General features: G+C 40.3%; 3 protein-coding genes across 3 annotated transcripts; 2 read left to right on the top strand and 1 right to left on the bottom strand.

Moving 5' to 3' along the window:
- Positions 1-207: 207 nt before the first annotated feature.
- si:ch211-175m2.5 (uncharacterized protein LOC568697 homolog) lies at positions 208-4,799 on the bottom strand. Its single transcript, XM_061726315.1, has 5 exons — positions 4,482-4,799; positions 4,224-4,391; positions 4,047-4,146; positions 1,910-2,040; positions 208-1,291 (listed from the first exon to the last, which is right to left on the bottom strand). The coding sequence occupies exons 1-5, from the start codon at positions 4,533-4,535 to the stop codon at positions 1,019-1,021; spliced, it is 726 nt and encodes a 241-aa protein (XP_061582299.1). The 5' UTR covers positions 4,536-4,799; the 3' UTR covers positions 208-1,018.
- A 1,155-nt stretch (positions 4,800-5,954) lies between these two features.
- Positions 5,955-10,298, top strand: polr2g (RNA polymerase II subunit G). Its single transcript, XM_061725464.1, has 8 exons — positions 5,955-6,091; positions 6,400-6,509; positions 6,625-6,784; positions 8,989-9,039; positions 9,155-9,220; positions 9,557-9,628; positions 9,761-9,794; positions 10,045-10,298. The coding sequence occupies exons 1-8, from the start codon at positions 6,080-6,082 to the stop codon at positions 10,056-10,058; spliced, it is 519 nt and encodes a 172-aa protein (XP_061581448.1). The 5' UTR covers positions 5,955-6,079; the 3' UTR covers positions 10,059-10,298.
- A 106-nt stretch (positions 10,299-10,404) lies between these two features.
- Positions 10,405-18,457, top strand: eef1g (eukaryotic translation elongation factor 1 gamma). Its single transcript, XM_061725463.1, has 10 exons — positions 10,405-10,547; positions 11,534-11,692; positions 12,122-12,185; positions 13,097-13,239; positions 13,407-13,550; positions 13,679-13,808; positions 14,995-15,199; positions 15,781-15,953; positions 17,291-17,415; positions 18,098-18,457. The coding sequence occupies exons 1-10, from the start codon at positions 10,431-10,433 to the stop codon at positions 18,254-18,256; spliced, it is 1,419 nt and encodes a 472-aa protein (XP_061581447.1). The 5' UTR covers positions 10,405-10,430; the 3' UTR covers positions 18,257-18,457.
- Positions 18,458-20,534: the final 2,077 nt, after the last annotated feature.

The following is a 20,534-nucleotide window of genomic DNA, read 5'->3' as shown; positions in this document are numbered from 1 at the left end:
AATTATACCTAAGATCATGTTTGGTCCTCTGTGCTGAGTAAATAGTCTCAAGGGAAACTTCAGATCTTAAAGACGGGGGTTATGATGGCTGACGTCTCCTTAAAATGTAGCTGTACCGGGTCATCAGAGGTACAGTTGTTATTGCATGTACATGGATCTAGTGCCATCCGGTGGCAGAAAACATCACTTCAAATGATGACTACAATATTGAATACACATTTCCATTTTAATAAGACAAACATAAGATTTCAGAAAGCAGATCGACATTTAAACTTAAACTGTGAATTAGAGTAACACGGTGAAACTCAAAAACAAGCAGCAGACTTTACTCAAATGTTTTTATAGTTTTAGCTTTAACACAAAACTATTTTCTGAACCTTAATTTCTAATACCTAAACCATCTCTAGCATCTGACATCTAAAGACAACAAAGGATTTTTGTCAGTCAAACTGTGAAAATGGTCAAATTAAGCACATAAATGTATAAATGCCAAAGGAAATAAATGAACACAACTTCTACAACAGAACAGAGGAAAGATTAGTTAAATTTAAATCCAAAATACACCAGTAAATAATCTCACATCATCGTAGCATCTCATGCATGCTTCTCCATCGGCGTAGTGCTCACTAGTTTTTAAAGGCAGTCTTTCACGTGACATTAGCATCAGAACAGAAATGAAACACATTCAAGAGCAAAGAGTCAGCAGGAAAGCTACAATGTTCAACAACCCAAGAAAAACTGCAGAAAGAGACTCCTGGGTGATGTTCGGCATTTACCTAAGGATCAATAGCAAGAGCTGATTCATGGGTTTTTGGTCGGTCAACCTGCCGAACTGAATCATGATCTGAGCACATCCTGACTGTGGACAACCTGCATTGCTTGTTGGCAGATCAAACAGCTCTCCTTTCACCACACGTGAACAAAGAGAAGGAAACAAGAACAACGTTTTGGCTGCAGTATTCCTCACACGACTTTCTGCCCTGCAGACAATCCATCCGTACCACCACTCTACCGCGTCTCACTTTTCCTTGCTCTTGTCCCGTGGCACACGGCCCATGTTAAAGAACTCAGGGTTGGGCCTCATGTCGGTGAGGTGGGCGAGCCGGTTGGACATGGCAAAGAAAGCAGCGATGGCCGCGATGTCCCAGGCATCCTCGCGGTCGAAGCCAACGTCCTCCAGGGACTGGAAATGCTGCTCCGTGATGGTGTCGGAGCGACACACAGCCATGGCGAAGTCCAGCATTGCGCGCTCCCGAGGTGGGAGGTCTGCATTCTCGTAGTTAACAACGACCTGAGAGAGGGAGAAAGATTCAGCTTGAGTCAGGCCTTGAAAAACTACTCATTTAAGGGCCAGTGGAGCTGCCCGTGTTCTGATAATTCAGAAAGAAACTCAAGTAAAACAGACAATCATGTAAATCCCTTTTCTGAGTACCTTTCACGTTTTAACGAAAGATTAAAACTGAGAAATAGCTTGCTATTAGAACCCGTTTCTACTTCCCTCCAACTAGGATGCGTAGTGACATTAGTCACTGTAAGCGCTACAATACACTTTGAGGATTTTGAAAATACTGGCAGCATATTTTATCAGAAGGGTAATTATAGGATGTCCAGGTCTTTTCTCCTAAAGCTGCGAGGAACCGGAGTCCTTTGTGTGGTTCATTGGTTCCCTTAAACTCTGTTTAAATGTCTATTTTGTGTTTCATTTTAGTTTCATGAACCACGTAGCCTACTTTTTCTTCTTCAATACTAAACGTGAAAAAATTTATAAACAAGTAAAATCTAATAAAAATGTATCTATAGAGCTTTTCATGTTTAAATACATCAAATAAGAAATTTTTTGTCTGAAATTACAAAACAAAAACATGACTCAGCCCATCAATAAGTGGAGGAAATCACTGGGAGATCATACCTGATCAGAGAGAGTGGGATTCTTGGAATAGATGCGGTGCAGTGCACTGTGGGAGACCACACAGTAAAGACACTTGTTGTGGATGCTGGTTGCCACGACGATCAGCTCACGGTCTGCCTTGGTTAAGCTGCCTGGAAGATGTGTGAAATATGTTAAAACAATAAATAAATAACCCAGATTCTCAAATATTAAAGAGAAAGACATCAGAGCTTGCTGTGGCTTGAACTGGTTTGGGAGGAGAGTGATCGTGATGTGTTTTGTGGTAGTAAGAGGAGTTGTATTATTCAGACCTTAATTAGATATACTTTCTGAAAGCTCACTATATGGCAAACAGGAACATCTCTTGTTATAATAGTTTTTAAAATGGGCTTCCTGTTACCAACATTATCAGCCGGCAGGCAGCAGGTGCCAGCCAGGTGTTTGGGTGGTCATACAGCCAGCAATACGGAGTTTCTCCAAGATACAAGTAAAAACAGCATCTCTGAATCAAAGTTTCTAGGCTGCTGTCTGAATGTACTTTTCCTGCTAATTTCTTTGGACAAGACTATTCTATGAAGAAAGATTTATTTTCCAGTGTTTCGAAGGGCTTTAATTAAATTCACCATGAATACAAAGAAATTGTTTTAAGGGAGCTCCATAAAAACATTACTTTTTGTAACAAAAAGAGCCTATGAACCCAACTGAGGACTTTTTGGAAAAATATTACATATATTTTAAAAGACGTTGCAAATACTTTAACATACATAGAGTTATGCCCTTTATGTCTGTGCCGACATGTGCTGTGTATTGACAGGGTGACACGTTAGCCAGCTGCAAAAGCAGCTGCACTGAAACAGGAAGTGTGTCCTTGTGCTGACCTGCACGACCCTTAGACCTGATTCACGGAGCACAGGCTCAACCTCCCTACCTGCCATCGTGTGATCAACAGCTAAAATAGGAGGGACATTCAGCTTGAGGAGGCTCTACGCAGCGTCAACTGGACGTGATGAATTGTGGTCTTGAAAGAATGTGTCCTGCATAAAAATCTTGTCCCGTGACTTTGCCAGTGTGAGTCAGTCGCCGTCAGGACAGGACGGGCCTTAAAGGCACTGTCGCTGCAGCTGTGCTGTGACTGACAGAAAGCTTCTCTGACACACACGAGGACTCATACGTTTTTCATCTGAGACCCTCTGATGGAGTCTTCAAGTGCTTGCAAAACCTTTGGATGAGGCCATTTAGCCATGGGTAGTAACTGATGTGAAAGCCAATGACCGCATTGTATTGATCGATTGATTAATTGCACAATAGAATTGAATGCAGTCACTGAAAAGTCCTGGTCACATCAGTGCAAATGAAGAGTAAAATTACTAGTGATGCACCGAATGTTCGGTAACCAAAATTGTTCGGGCGAAAATAGCAAAAAAAAAAACACTTTCGGTGTTCTGTGGAATAAGTGGGGAAAAAAAACGAACAATTAATAACGGCATGTTTAGATGATGCAAAAGAAGTGGATAAAACAAAATAAATAAAAAGAAAATCAATCCCTTTCCCATATTAATACTTGTTTGGGAAAGGGAGTGATTTTCTTTTTCTTTATTTTATCCAGTTATTTTTCACTTTTTTTACAATGCACTTTAATGCATTTTTTTGTTTTAATGCCTATGTTAAAATTTTTCAGCAGTCAGTTATAGGCCTAATGTAAGCTCAACGATGGCCAAAAAGATTATTTTTCCAATTTATTTATTTTAAGTTATTGTGCTTTGTTGGTATAATGTCTGCTGGAATATTTAAAAAAAAATGCTGGGAAATGTTCAGTTCTTCATGTTCAATAAATATTTCTACCTTGTAATTTTGTAAAAGATTTTTTTCTTTGAAAAGCATAGTTAAAGTACATTTATTTGATATATGAAATGGTGAAAAAATTGGCAAAATAAATGGAAAAACTGCGAAGAACCATGTTCGGTATGTTATTCTGTATTCAGCCAAGTGTTTATTATTATTTTCGGTTTCGGTTTCGGCCACAAATTTTCATTTCGGTGCATCACTAAAAATTACGTGTACAAATTAATTGATAGATGCTGGTCTTACAGATATTTTTAGTGGTTTGGATGCTCAAGAGTTTAAATGTTGACTGGAGAAGTGAAAGAAACACACACACCTGTCTCCTTGTTCATGAGTTCATTGTAGTAGGCGAAGAAGGCCCTGAACTCTGCCGGCCTGTGAGAGAGCACTTTGAAGACATTGGGTAAAAAGCCTCCCTGTAAGGAAACGTTTAGCAGGGATCAATACACCAATGTGTGAAGTGAGCTGAAATACCTGGGTTGTACTCATTTACCTTTGACTTAACTTCTTCCATCAGCTCCACTATATCATAGGGCAGGTCTTTCTTGTAAGGGATCGGATAGCGACTGATTTTCTCCGGAGGAGCCTCGCAGAAAGCCCGTCTGCTGCCCGTCACTGCAGCTTTCTCTCCCCGCAACACGCTCCTGGACCAGAGACACACCTGTGTGGGAAACAGAGAATTCCCATGAAGCACCCAGACCTTGAACTCAACACCTACACCGTACGAGAAGAAGTTTATTCAACAACTTACAAGCGGTGAAAATGCAGGTGGACGAAACAACTTGGAGACGACGTTACTCGCCATATCACCCAGCTAAAAAAAAACAAAAACAGACTGATGGGATATTAAATTCACACACGGATAGTTCCCAGATATTTTCTCGGAATAATTTTAAACGTCACACAAAGTGTGAAATTGTAATTAATTGTACTGCTAAATCAACCAACACCAGTCTCTCAAAAATAAATCCTGGTTAAGTTATCTTCGAAAACGAGAACATCGGCGGTGTTATTAGTGGTGTATTTCCCGTCATGTGGTCAAATACGTATTTTCTGCTTTTCCGCGTGGTTTTTATCAGCCCAGTGAAAGTAACCAATCAGAGCGCAGCATCCAGCCACGCCTGCTTCTCCTTTTGTTTTTTTTTACCCCGCCTGCATTTATTCCTCCTGACCGCCAGAGGGCGAGCCTTATCCGATGTGGACTCGCGATTGTGATGGTAAATTTACTGCTGCGTTCCATTTACCTCGGAAGTCGGAACTCGGAACTGGGAATAACGTCACAGCCGAGTTATCAGCGTTCCAGTTACAAAGTAGGTAAACAAGTTTGTAGTTCGCATATACCACATGAAAAATGTAAATTACACTATAGCAGCATATATATGCCGAACAATACTTGTATACGACTGATTTAGTGTGACCAAAACTAGAATGAAGTGCTACGAATTTTTTACAGAGCTCTCTTCTACTGTTTACAACCGGGGCAGCCATCTTGGAATGTGAACTCGGGGGTGTTGAAGACTCTCCCACTTTCCCAGTGGGAAATCCCACTTCGAGGGGCGTTCCAGTTGAAAATTCCGACTGGGAACTGGGAAATCCCCACTTCCGAGGACAAATGGAACGCGGCATAAGGAGAATGACACATAAAGGAGTGAATAAATAAAATATGAAAAAAGAAAAGATTAATAAGTAAAATGTAAATACAGTATTCATCTTTAAAAAAAACTTCTCGCATATATCGGTTTATGTTATACTTTGTTTGGTGTCAATTAGTTTAAGGGATTTAATGTACTCTTTAAACTCAAGTAAGAAACCTTTAAAGTGGGGTGGAGTTTTGGGGTATTTACATTTGCAAATGTGAAATTTGCCATACAGAATAAACACGTTTATAATAAAGGTGATGTCATTTTCTTCATGGACAAAGTAGAATATCACACTCCTACAGTCAATTGAGATGTTTATCCTGATTTTAGACACTATATATTCAAATTGAGACCAGAAAATAAAAGATCGAGCACAGTGGTAGAATAGTTCTGGTTTCTGGTTCCACGTTGCAAAAAGTGCAGTTATTTTCAATATTTAAGAATTTAGAAAAATATACATTTGTTGGATATATAGTAGCAGTTTCCACGCTAGGAGTGCCTTGTTGGCAAAAGGAAAGAAAAATGTATTTACGTTGTGTTTGTTAAAGCAGTGACGTCATGAGTTCAGCCTGTGACCCGGAAGAGAGAGTTTTGTGGGAAATAAGCTTTATGCTCCATGATTCTTGTTGAATACGCTGCGCCGTAAACAGATCGGGTTATAAAGCCAAAAGGAAGGTTAATTAAAGAGTGATTGGATAATAAATCAAATATGTTTTACCATGTAAGTACACAAAATAATCTGCCGGTATGGGACGGCCAATAGGGTTGATGTATGTTTTGTTTTGCAGCGTTATTCTGCTCAGCATGGTCATGGGAAGGGGATGGTTTCAAAAACTTTTTTATTTTTTTTATTTAAATTTTTGTTGAATGTCAATATATGTGGCAGACAATAGTTCTGGTTTCCCTCTTGTGTCTGTTGTGAGGGAGCACCAGCAATATTATATTCTTATTCGCAGGAACGCATTGCAGCGTTATATACCTAACTATAAAGAGAAATACTTAGTGAAATACTTTTAATTGTGTCCACAGATTTCTTTGGAACACGAAATCTTACTACACCCCAGATATTTCGGTCCCAATCTACTGAACACCGTGAAGCAGAAGCTTTTCACAGAAGTTGAGGGTACCTGTACTGGCAAGTGAGTCTCGGTTATAAACATTTGTTGAATGCATGACAATTCCTGCTTGTATCCCTTTTTCCTTTCTGGATCGAAAAACTTGACATCCTTTCTCTTGCCCCCACCCCTTTTCCAGGTATGGCTTTGTCATCGCAGTCACCACTATTGACAACATTGGGGCGGGTGTGATCCAGCCAGGCAGAGGTTTTGTCCTCTATCCAGTGAAGTACAAGGCCATCGTGTTCCGCCCGTTTAAAGGAGAAGTGGTGGACGCTGTGGTCACTCAGGTCAACAAGGTAAGAGTGGACACAGCGCTGGTTTACTTGTCACTTTACAGATTTACTGCTGAAGAAAGATGAGGCACACTGGTTTCCACCTCTGTGATCTGTGTGATACAAAGCTTAATGTTGACGCTAAAACGCTTGATGGCATTTTCAAATGTCCATAATATCACCTTCTAAGTACAATATTTTAATTCCTTTTATAAACTAGTCAAAAAATATATATAGTTTACGGTATCTGACATTGTTTACATCAGGGGTGTCCAATTCTGGTCCTCAAGGGCTGCTGCTCTGCATGTTTTAGATGTTTCTTTGCATACACACACCTGGAATGAATTGATCATCATTTTTAATCTGCCATGCAGTCATTTGTATCAGGTGTGTTGGGGCTGGGAAACATCTAAAACGTGCATGGCGGTGACCCTCGAGGAATGGAATCAGACACCCCATCGGTTTACATGGACCACAATACTCTGACATTGACCCACCCAAGATGATTCTCTGAATAAGAAACCTTAGTCCAAATAAGGTCATAACCAACTGTACTCACATTATACACACTACACACAAACCCACAGACGTGGGTTTTCCAGTCTTAGTTACATAATTGTAAACTTGTGAAGGCCTTAATTGCAATATACTGTCTTTTTGGGGTTCATGCAGCATTTTGGGACACCAACTGTCCTACAGATGTGTAAGCTGTGAAATGTCAGTGGACTAAAACAACAATAACACTAAAAACAAGAAGTTAAACTTCCCCTTCAGGGATCACTATGGCCTTCTGCATCTTCTTCTGTGACACCACCAGCTGTATCCTCTTTCACCCCCTTCAGAAATCTTCTGTTTGGTCTTCTCCTCCACTCCTCCCTGGCAGCTCCAGCTGCAGTATCATTCTCCCGGTGTATTTTCTACCCCTCCACTTTATGTGTCCACATCATGTCAATCTAGCATCTGTGACTTTGTCTCCAAGATCTCCAACTCAGGCTGGTCCTCTAATGTATCTGTTTTCACTCCTGTCCATTGTCATCACATCCAAAGAAAATCTTAACATCTTCAGCTCTGCCCCCTCCGGCTCTGCTTCCTGTCTGTTGGTCAGTGCTGCTCTTTCCAAAGCTTGGAGGACGGGTCTCACTTCTGTCCTGCAAACCTTTCCTTTTGCTGTTGCTGCTCTTCTACTATCATAGATTAACAAAGACACTCATCTCCACCCACCCCACCATGCCTGCAGCCACCTCCTCACCTCTTTTCCACACTCCCCATGGCTCTGCACAGTTGAGCTCAAGTATTCAAACTAGAGATGCACTAATGGATTAGCTGGTGAGCAGAATCAGGGGAGGGGGCATGTTATGTGAGAACTGACAAAAAAAAAAAAGTCATTTGTTCAACCTATAAGAAACAGAATAACTTGTGGAGTAATGGCAACAACCAGAACATTTCAGACAGTAAACTTAATTCATCCCCTAAAACAGCTTGAACCTCCCGAGTGTGCGCTTTTTCTTTCATTGATGAATTAGTTGATGGATCCAGCTGATCACAGTTCTAAGAAAGAAAATGAGACTCTGCCTAAATTACTATTGTCAGGTCAGACCTTCAAGAATATCAAAAATGGGACTCGGCAAAGAAAACTGCAATTGGTGCATTTCTTAATTAAACTCCTGACCCCTCTTCATCTCTGCTCAGTGTTCAGCCTGCTTCCCTTTTATTTACATATGCATAATATGTCTCGCTGTGCTTCACCATCATTCCTCTCCATATATTCAGACTTTCTTACCTGCTCCCAACTCTCCTTACAGATCACAGTGTCAATATTCCTCTTAGGAACACAGTTAAAGTGAATGCTGCTAGACATTAGAGGACATTAAAAAGTTCACTACTTTTTATTTGAACTGCATGCATTCCCCCACAGGCTGATACAAGACGTAGGAACCTCAGAGACATGTCATTGACCAAACTGTCCCCGGGTAAATCTGGATCAGGAAATGATCTCGTGTAAACATGCAATTTGTACAAACACCTGGGATATTGTCTTTTTCAGAAAAGTCTCAATAATTTTGAAATTATTGCTTATGTAAATGTAGTCGGTGATCCTTTTGTTTCCTCTCATTCACCTGTGAAATAAACATCCGGATGAATCGTATACAGTCAAACAGTCACTTACTTTTACAGTTAGTGTGCTGAGTTCAAATAAATGTTTTTCTTTATGTAATTGTTTCTTGCAGGTTGGACTGTTCACAGAAATAGGTCCCATGTCTTGCTTCATTTCTCGCCACGTGAGTCAGTTTCACATTTTGAAGCAAACTTTATTTGTTTCCTTCGATACAAATTTTGGTTTTTAATGAACAGTGAACATTTTGTATCTCATGAAAAATAACCTTCTTTTTACAGTCCATCCCATCAGAAATGGAATTTGACCCCAATTCTAATCCACCTTGCTACAAGACAGTTGATGAGGTATGAATATGAATGAATCATTACTTTTTGTCACAATTCCTTGCCAAGGAAGCAAACAAATACATTTTTTTTTTCCGGTGGGAAAAAAAAAGAATCTTACTTTTTTTCTTTAATTAAAAAAATGCAGGTAAATTATTTGTGAGTTATAATCACACACGTGTTCATAGTATTTTCTGGAACCAAAAGGATACCTTGAAATCCTCGACAGCAAGAGCAACATCAATTTCATCAGTTCTGCATCAAAATGAGTTGTGGTTCGGTGTGTTGCTCTTTTGTTCTTGTTTTTTTTCTCCCTCATTGTGGCATTTAAAGATGCTTTCTTATATCATTTCAAAGGATATTGTAATCCAGCAAGATGACGAGATCCGGCTGAAGATTGTGGGAACAAGAGTGGATAAGAATGACATTGTAAGTGTCTTTGTTTACTTAAGAATCCTAATGTGATTTCACTACATCTGCAAAAAATCTGCATCTGCAGTTAATGTATGTCAGTTTTCAGAAAACTCAAAAACAAGGTTTCTCTCTCTCTTTTTTTTTTAGTTTGCTATTGGATCTCTCATGGATGATTATCTGGGTGAGTATTAAAATTAAACCACATTTCATTGTCATACAGATAGTTGGTTTACTTGCTAAACTTGAATTGATGAACAATTGTTTTTTGCAACAAGAAATACCTGGTTCACACTTTGGACAGTCTTTGGTGCTACAGTTTGGTTGTGGGGACTCCATGTGTGCAACTATTGAAATATTTATAAAATGTTATATCTTTTGCTGTGTAGTTTGTTCTACAATTCAGAATTTGACTTTTCTGTTTTCATTTTCAGGTCTTGTGAGCTGAGTTGTCTCAGTGAAGCACACATCTCAGGCTGTACAAACCTACACTTGCTGATTTAAAATTTTTTTTTTGTTTTTCTTTTTTCTTTTTCAAATGTAACGTTAAAACCTAAAGTAACGTTGTGATCGGAATAGAAGTTTATAAACTAAAGTGGCATTCCACATGAAGTTTCTTTATGCTGACTGTACTTATTTTGTTTTGTGTGCTAGGTCTGTAATAAAGTATTTTTTAAGTTTTTAAACATTTGTGTCTTTTTAAGTTAGTTATTTCCTCAACATCAGACTAACGCAACTGGGAGAAGTTCTAGGAGGTATTAAATATTTTATAACCATCTGAGTATGTGACAACGCTTCACAAGGATGCTGCAAAGGCAAAATGACGCTGAAACGTGAACGCGGAAGACTCGGGAGCGCGCACGTCGGGCGGCCGTTATTACGTCAGCGAGGCGCGCCGTCGCTCTTCCTTTCTCTCGTCCTGAAGATGGCGGCAGGGGTGAGTAAGATGGAGAGATGGCGAGTCATGGGGCTTTCTTCACGCTCCTCTATCGCAATCCGCTTTAAATCACAGCCATCTGCACTTTTATTAAGCCTTTAATCATATCAACCACCTCCCCGTGGTGTTTGGTGGCTGTGTAAGTGTTTATTTGGGGCGGGTTGTGCAGTGTTTAGGCTGAGTTAGCTCCTGCTAACCTGGACGCTCAGGGCTGTGCCACGTTACCTTATCTCAGACCAGAAAACAGCACTTGACTTTTCACGGGATTTTCGCTCCAATCAAGTCATAAAGTGTAGTTTGTTTTGGGTTGTTCAGTCTGAGTGTAGTAAGCTCATAGATAGTGGGTTTTATTAGCAGAAGTGGTGGCTAATGAATTAATTAAAGCCCCATAAATGAAACTCATTCATTGTTCAATTCTGGTGAATATAAATAGACTACTCAGCGCTGGCCTATATTTATCACGTTTTAGTCTGGCCTTTTCCAGGTCAACTATGATGTTTGCGCAGTCATCTTTAAATGGTGCATCATCCTCACAGGATGGCTTTGTTCATTTGTGAACATCATTAAGAGTGGCCTGTTTGCTCCCTTTGTTTTCAGTTTTATCCAGTTTCAGGTGTTAACATTAAATAACATAAGTTTAATTGCCAGGAAAAGAAAATACATTAATTAGTAAAACAGCAATTGCCTTATCAGAATCAGCTTTATTGGCCAGGTTGGAACAATGTCCAACAAGGAATTTGACTCCGGTAGTTTCGCTCTCTATGGTGTTAAATAAACAAATGAACAATAGACAAAAGTGGAATTTCTATGTACAAAATTATAAACATTTTAAGGTGCAGCAGTTTGAGGTAGTGAGAATAAGTATGACTTATGGGCACTTATTGGCCAAACCAGGGAGATTATGATAAAATAATGCTTAGAACGGTTTTGCTAAATTGCTTGTGACTGTTTAAAAGCTGATGAGTTTTGTCTGCCTTTCCTTCCAGACTCTGTACACCTACCCAGAGAACTGGCGGGCCTTCAAGGCCCAGATCGCTGCCCAGTACAGCGGTGCTCGCCTCAAAGTGGCCAGCAACTCCCCTGCCTTCACCTTCGGCCAGACGAACCGCAGTCCTGCCTTCCTCAGCAACTTCCCTCTGGGCAAGGTGAGGGGAACCGCTCCATGGGGACCCACGTCCACATGGGAATGGTCCAAGAATGAAATGCCACCGTTAATAAAATGTTGCCAGTTAATTGTACAGTGTAATTGAGGGGGAAAGAGCTTAAACCAGGGATGTCCAAAGTCAGTCCTCGAGGGCCGGTGTACTGCATGTTTTAGATGTGTCTTTTTTTTTTTTAATTATTATTATCACACTGATAAGGAGCTTGGTCATCAACAGAACTAACCAGACTTTGATGACACAGTGGCTACGACCGTTAATCAGAATCAGGTGTGTTGATGCAGGGAGGAAACTAAAACATGCAGGACACCGGCCCTCGAGGACCGACTTTGGACACCCCTGGCTTAAACCATCTTGCATGCACTATTTAAGTCTGTTTTAGATATCTAATAGATTTTTTTTCATTGGTTAAAGGTACCTGCCTTCCAGGGAGACGACGGCTTCTGTCTGTTTGAGAGTAATGCCATTGCTCATTACTGTAAGTTTCATGCTTTGAAATTAATTTATTTTACACTCTGCTGTGTTATACTTTCTAAAGTTGTGTACTTGCTAGACTTGGTGTAGTTTAAATAGTCTTAACCCGTAAGAACTCAGATCCATCCAAAAAAGCAAAAAGCTGGGAGGAAACATACAAATACTCATGCTGTTGATTTGCAGATGGGCTTAAAAGTTCTAGTTCTTGGCGGGTATTTAGTGACCACATTTTTATGATTTTACTCTGGAGAAAAGAACAAAAACAGATTTGAAATAGTTTTTGTCTTTTCTCTCACCTCTGGAGTGCAGTTTCTGCAAAACCATGACTGAGCTTGTTAAAAACACCGGGGGCACCATTAAGATATGGTCAGATTAGCCAGATTTCCTCTGTAGTAATGTCCCCTGTCATTGGGCAAGGCGGTGTCCCATCATGGCACAAAGTCTTAATCTGACAGGGGAAGAGAAAGCAAAGACCATTTTCATCCCAGTCATCTCTGATCAGTGAGTTAAAGGCTGGTTCATGCTGTGGCCACAAATGTAGTTTAAATAGTCTTAACCCGTAAGAACTCAGATCCATCCAAAAAAATGTGGGGTGCAAAAAAACAGACTGAGGTGACCACATGTGTCATGAACTGTCCAGGACCTTTAAAGGCAGTGTGACATCTGTGTAATCATGGGTCCTTTTATAGGTTAAAAAAGTAAAATAACTGGGTTTAGACATTTCTGCGTGGATGATGCAGAATACAACACGGTGACTTGTTTGACAAGTCAAGTGTGCAGATTTGTGGTCGTTTTTTGTGTAATCCAAGTTAAATACCTCGTGTCGTGAAAGTCCATTCTGTAAATAATTTCTCTACAAAGGCTGTGTAATTAAACAACTGGCAAAATAGCAGATTTACATCTTTCCACCTGCAGTGAGCAATGATGTCCTGCGTGGTGCCACTCCTCAGGCAGCTGCCCAGGTCCTGCAGTGGGTGAGCTTCGCTGACTCTGAGATCATCCCTCCAGCCAGTGCGTGGGTCTTCCCCACTCTGGGAATCATGCAGTTCAACAAGCAGGTATGAAGCTCAACATTTTCTGGTCTAATTGAAGCGGCATCACCGTGACATTTGGCGATTGCAATGGAACGTGGTCTGCAGGCCAGAGCACAGCGTCCTGATTCGAGTAGATCTCAATTATGTGTGGTGGCCTTTTCAAATGAAGGTTTCTTATTGGATCTGTCTAGGCAACTGAGCAAGCCAAGGAGGATGTGAAGAAGGTCCTCGCAGTGCTGAACCAACACCTGAACACCCGCACTTTCCTTGTCGGGGAGAGAGTCAGCCTCGCCGACATCACAGTGGTTTGCTCCATGCTGTGGCTCTACAAACAGGTACGACATTCACACAAACGGCCACTTGCAGAGTACTTTTGACGTATCTTCTAGCCATCACTGAGCTTTGGACTGATATTTCGGCTAGGATGCTCTCCAGAAGGTCCATAACATTTTTTCCTGTGCAGGTTTTGGAGCCATCTTTCCGTCAGCCTTACCCAAATGTTACACGTTGGTTCGTCACCTGTGTAAACCAGCCTCAGTTCAAGGCTGCTCTTGGAGAAGTCAAGCTGTGCGAGAAGATGGCCCAGTTTGATGGTGAGTCACGGGCAGAGATGAGTCTTAAATGCATTATTGCCTATCCAAATCTTTACTTTTTCATGCTCCCCAATACTTTGATCAAAGTGTGAAGCTTCAATTTTTTCACTTCTGTAAAAGCTGCCTTGGATTTAAACATCTCGACTTAAAATGTAACTGCATAACTTTATTTACCAAACTACACCACAAGTATTGAACTAAAATAATCAATACTTACAATTACAATACTGGGATGCACAGAATTATAGCGTTGCGGTAGTTTTGGAACTGTCTTTCCATATTTCATATGTTTTTCTAAGAATTTAGTTGAATACTTCCTGATAATTGAAAAGAAAACATGTTTTCTTTTCAATTTGTCTTTTGGTGCATTGATTTATGCACATAAATGCACACATAAATAAGATTAAATGTTTGGACTGCATTGAAATGCAGTATGGGGCTGTTAACAGAACTGTGGGGCTGGTGTTAGCCAGATTTCCTCTGTAGTAATGTCCCCTGTCATTGGGCAAGGCGGTGTCCTATCATGGCACCAAGTCTTAATCTGACGGGGGAAGAGAAAGCAAAGACCATTTTCATCCCAGTCATCTCTGATCAGTGAGTTAAAGGCTGGTTCATGCTGTGGCCACAAATAGGATTCTGTTTAATAATCTTTAGTTGCCTCTGTGGCAATCTGACTCTGAAGGTGAAAGATCTCTTAAAGTACAGTTTATTTCAGCCGCAAAATTTTAGGATTTGGGCATAAACGGGCCTATAGGTGTTCTCACAACTGTCTACTTGTAATCCATACCTTTTGTTGTGATATTTTTCTTGGAACCAAAAGAGATGCTTGCACAGTTGATAGTCAGATCAATCTTAAATGCATTATTGGCTATCCAAACCTTTACTTTTTCATGCTCCCCAATACTTTGATCAAAGTGTGAAGCTTCAATTTTTTCACTTCTATAAAAGCTGCCTTGGATTTAAACATCTCGACTTAAAATGTAACTGCATAACTTTATTTACCAAACTACACCACAAGTATTGAACTAAAAATGATCAATACTTATTACAATACTGGGATGCACAGAATTATAGCGTTGCGGTAGTTTTTGAACTGTCTTTCCATATTTCATAAGTTTTTCTAAGAATTTAGTTAAACACTTCCTGATAATTGAAAAGAAAACATGTTTTTGTTCTTTTCTTCCAGCCAAGAAGTTTGCAGAAATGCAGCCCAAGAAAGAAGCTCCTGCCAAGAAAGAGAAAGGTGGAAAAGAGGCAGCCAAGCCCCAGGAGAAGAAGGAAAAGAAAAAGGAAGAAAAGAAACCTGACCCAGAAGAAGAAATGGATGACTGTGATGCTGCTTTGGCTGCAGAGCCCAAAACAAAGGACCCCTTTGCGCACTTGGCAAAAAGGTAACCACGAGTGTACATGATCAATAGAGCGCATGTCGTATTTGCAGCTTACTCTGGGTGGGAACAGCGCTGATAAGAACAATGAGAGGAAATGGCTGGTCCCCTGTCATTGGGCAAGGCGGTGTCCAGTCATGGCACAAAGTCTTAATCTGACGGGGGAAGAGAGACCTAAGACCATTTTCATCCCAGTCGTCTCCAATTCAGTGAGTTAAAGGCTGGTTCATGCTGTGGCCATAAATCAAACCGGAGCACCGTCCTCCGTTCAAATTTGAATATGACTATAAAGAAGGATTCATTATGGTTTCATTACTTTTAAATACTCTTTGGGTCTGTCGCCCTCCAGAAATGAAAATCCCACACTCAGATTGTGGTACTGTAGAGCCCCTAAATATTTTGGAGGAAATATTTTATTTCTGAAAGATATGTTAAATTGGCAAAATAAAGTGATAAACTTAAGTGAGGATCAAGATGTAATATTTATATTGTCATGCTCATTGAACTGTTTTCCAAACTTTGTTTCAGCACTTTCGTCATTTCTACCCCTACATTTACTGAAAATCTGCTGCATTTTATTTTTGCAGCACATTTGTCATGGACGAGTTCAAGAGGAAGTATTCCAACGAGGACACTTTGACAGTAGCACTTCCTCACTTCTGGGAGAATTATGACCGTGAAGGCTACTCGATCTGGTATAGTCAGTACAAATACCCAGAAGAGCTCACGCAAACCTTCAAGAGCTGCAACCTTATCACAGGTGGGTGTCAAAGAGCACCTTGATCAAAAAGGATTTGGTGGCGTTGTTGAAGTTTTGAATGTTCTTACATGTTTGGGTTTCAGAATGGGTTCCCAATGTTTTTTCAAACTGTTTAAAAAGGTGCAGCACAGTTTGTCATATACTGTGGTGCTTCATGGGTTAGAACCCGTTTCTCATGCCGGGCCATGTTAGGGTTCGTAGTCCTCATTCATAAAAAGCTGGGAGGAAACGTACAAATACTCGTGCTGTTGAATTGCGGATGGGCTTAAAAGTTCTAGTTATTGGCGGGTATTTAGTGACCACATTTTTAAGATTTTACTCGGGAGAAAAGAACAAAAACAGATTTTGAAATGTTTTTTGTCTTTTCTCCTCTCACCTCTGGAGTGCAGTTTCTGCATAACCATGACTGAGCTTGTTAAACACCAGGAGGCACCATTAAGATATGGTCAGATTAGCCAGATTTCCTCTGTAGTAATGTCCCCTGTCATTGGGCAAGGCGGTGTCCTATCATGGCACAAAGTCTTAATCTGACAGGGGAAGAGAAAGCAAAGACCATTTTCATCCCAGTCATCTCTGATCAGTGAGTTAAAGGCTGGTTCATGCTGTGGCCACAAATAGGATTCTGTTTAATAATCTTTAGTTGCCTCTGTGGCAATCTGACTCTGAAGGTGAAGGATCTCTTAAAATAAACTCTCACTACTGTCTACTTGTAATCCATCACTTTAATTTGATATTTGTCTTGGAACCAACAAAGCAACCTGCCGTACTGGCTTTTAAAATATATAAATGTTTTTTCAAATGGTTTGTTTAAAAAGGTGCAGCACAGTTTGTCGTATACTGTGGTGCTTCATGGGGTAGAACCCGTTTCTCATGCTGGGCCATGTCAGGGTTCGTAGTCCTCATTCACAAAAAGCTGGGAGGAAACGTACAAATACTCCTGCTGTTGGGATGTAGACAGGCTTAAAGGTTGTAGTTCTTGGCGGCTATTTAGCGACTATGTGTTCATGATTACTCGAAGGAAAGAAACCAAAACAGATTTGAAATGTTTGTTTTTCTTCTCACCTCTGGAGTGCAGCTTCTGCATAACTATGACTGAGCTGTGCTTTTCCTCCTCTCAGCAAGGAAAGCAGTGACTCGTGGCATTAAGTCTTAATTTTAGCCGCATCGGAATAGGCCTGCACTTAGGTGGTTTGAACCTAAATGTCTTTTTTTTTCATTATTATTAAAAGCCATAAAGTCCCTTTAAAAAGTTTGGCTAGGGATAATGTAGCTGTAGCAGTGTTCTAATTAATGAATTTATTGTGAGGTTGACTTTTTTTTAACTGTTTATTCGCCAGGTATGTTCCAGCGCCTGGACAAACTCAGAAAGAATGCCTTTGCCAGTGTCCTCTTGTTCGGTACCAACAATGACAGCAGCATTTCCGGCCTCTGGGTCTTCAGAGGGCAGGAACTAGCCTTCACTGTAAGTTTATGAACCAACAAATACACTGATAATATTCTGTTTCAATAACTTCTCATGCCTCAAACATTTATCTGTTTTTTGGTGCATCGATTTACGCACATAAATGCACACATAAATAAGATGAAATGCAGTATGGGGCTATTAAAAGAACTGTGGGGCTGGTGTTAGCCAGATTTCCTCTGTAGTAATGTCCCCTGTCATTGGGCAAGGCGGTGTCCTATCATGGCACCAAGTCTTAATCTGACGGGGGAAGAGAAAGCAAAGACCATTTTCATCCCAGTCATCTCTGATCAGTGAGTTAAAGGCTGGTTCATGCCGTGGCCACAAATAGGATTCTGTTTAATAATCTTAAATTGCCTCTGTGGCAATCTGACTCTGAAGGTGAAGGATCTCTTAAATTAAAGTACAGTTTATTTCATCCGCAACATTTTAGGATTTGGGCATAAACGGGCGTAAAGTGTTCTCACAACTGTCTGTAATCCATACTTTTTGTTGTGATGTTTTTCTTGGAACCAACAGAGATACTTGCAGTTAATAGTCTACCATATAGCAGGTGTTGTCTATTTTCTAGACGTAGAAAAATAAATGATAACTTTTTGACAATAGTGATTTAGCGGTTGTGTAGTAGAGATGCATGTCAGACAAGCAAGGGTAATTCACTCATTCAACATTTCCCTCCCAGCTGTCTCAAGACTGGCAGATCGACTATGAATCATACGATTGGCGCAAGCTGGATCCAAACAGCGAGGAGTGCAAGACCATGGTGAAGGAGTACTTTGCCTGGGAAGGGGAATTCAAGCACGTGGGAAAAGCCGTCAACCAAGGAAAGGTCTTCAAGTGAGAGGACACCGATATGTCGAACTAAAGCACTCGCTACTCCTATTCCAGCAATTAAAACTATGGACTCTCAGCCACATGTGCTTACTGTGCTGCAAAAATGACTTGGAATGAAAGTGTTTGAAGACAAGTGATGTGTCTCGGTGGCTCCCGAAATGGGTTTTCTGTTTTGAACTGATAAATAAAGGATTTTCCTTCAATGCCATTTAAAGGATTCTATTTGTGTTTTGATGGTATGGGCTTCTTACATTTCCACACAGAAGTGTTGCCTAAAAGGAAATATAGTGGTGAATAACTTGGTCTAAAGGATTTGGCTAGTAAAGCAAATTAAGTTTCACTTTTCTAACATTTATTTTCTACTTTATAACCAAATGATAAAAGTGTGATGGTGTATTTAGTCATTTTGTATAATGGCTGCACTGTGTGGCATCTTATCCAAAGGGCCCAGTTTAACGTTGGTCTTCAGCTCAATGACTCGGAACAGACACTTTCAGGTTCCAGGATTGACTTTGCAAATCTTTTTCAGCATCACTAGGATATATTTGAGGATGGACCACGTTTAATGAATCCTTAAAAATATACAGTAGATAGGTTTGAAGTCAGTTGATATTGGCAGTACTCTGCACTGCCAGCAGGGGGCAGACAAAGACCACATTGGTGCGAGTTAAATGGCTCACATTCAACGGTGACGGATGAATTGAGGCTGAGCTCATGTTTTCTACTTTCAACAACTGTTTTTTTGAGGTTCTGGTTTTGAACAAGTTTTCAACAAATCTACAAGACTCCTTGGATTCCTACAGTTAAGGGTAATACAATCTAGGTGATTTTATAAATGCATGAAAGGTTGCAGTGATTGAAATAAGATAATTCATTTTATTTAGAGGTGCCTTCCAGGTCACCCAAGGTCACCTTACAAGTGATACAAACACATAAAATACAGTTGATACAAAAGCAAAAATACAATACAAAAGCAGCAACAGACAGCATAAACTAAACATGTATATATATAAACTAAGGCCAAAAAATTCTTAGACATAGTCTCACCTTTTAGATTTATGGTTTTCCGTGCCTGCGTTGGATAAAAAAAAGGGTGATCTAAAATGCGGTTATGAAAGTGTGTGACCCCGCCCTACTCGAATGCTGCAATGAAATATTAAAAAACCTACTTCTGCATGTTGGAATCACATAGATTTTTCCTAATGGGAGGTTATAGTGTTTGTATTTTTATAACTGATTTACCCAACTGGCTGAATGCTTAAAATAAAGCTCAAACTCATTTCATAAAGGTTTGTGCTGCATGCTACATTCAGTGTCTGTTGGACTACAGACAAAGCCCTTGGTTTGCTCAGACACACCCAACAAACCATATGAAAGTTTGTGCAACACCTCTGATCATTTGTTCTTAACCCTTCTCAGACCTAGTGCCTGCATAGTACTTTATTTGGGTTTCCCCTCGGCCTCATACAGGAAGTTTTCCAGATTTTTTTAAGGTTTCTCATCTTTAATCGTGACAGTTTTGCAATGTTCAATGACGTATTAATCCCGATCCGCTGCAAGCTATTTAGTAACTGATGAATCCTGAAGTTTGGGTGTGTCTCTGGGTCGTAACGTCTGATTAACACGTCCGCACTCACAAAAGATGCACGAGAGAGGATTCTCGACTCATACTGACTCAGATGTGTCATTTTTTCCTAGCTGGCGTGAGTCAGGATCATTTTGGCACAACCATCTCCAGCCATAGTGTTGAATCAGGGAAGCCATTTTAGTTTGTTCTGTGGTCTCATGGAAATCAGAAAATGGAAATGTTCCCACAACAGTCAAGCGCCTGAGTCCTTGAGCACATGACTCACCCATCCTGTGGATCACAGTGGAAAGAGGGCTGTAACTTGAGCAAATAACTTCGACTTCACCCACAGCACTGCAGCAGTTATAACGCTGCTGTTAGGTAACCCTTTGACTGCTGAAGGAGCTGCGTTACCCAAGTTTCTTCATCTTGAAATGAGCTGCAAAAGTAAAATAATTTTAGTCGATCAAAAGTTCAATTTCAGTTTCTGCATTTTCTTCCATGCAAAGTTGCTGTTCTGCAGGAAATTCTGGTCCTTGTTTGTAAATAGGAACTCAAGAGTTAAGAAGCTAAACTCAAGAACACAAGAACAATAAGCCGTCCAATGCCAACAGCAACATATTCTCTTCCACTCTTGCCAGCCTTTCTCCCCGATTCTTTCTTTCCTTCTTGGCCGTGCACTCGCTACTTTTTCCTTCCTCTCGGATCCTTTCTTTCT

This window comes from Cololabis saira, chromosome 7 (genome assembly GCF_033807715.1).
Source record: "Cololabis saira isolate AMF1-May2022 chromosome 7, fColSai1.1, whole genome shotgun sequence".
Taxonomy (NCBI): domain Eukaryota; kingdom Metazoa; phylum Chordata; class Actinopteri; order Beloniformes; family Belonidae; genus Cololabis; species Cololabis saira.
The sequence above is the reverse complement of the archived record's forward strand: the minus strand, read 5'-3'. Positions and strand labels throughout refer to the sequence as shown.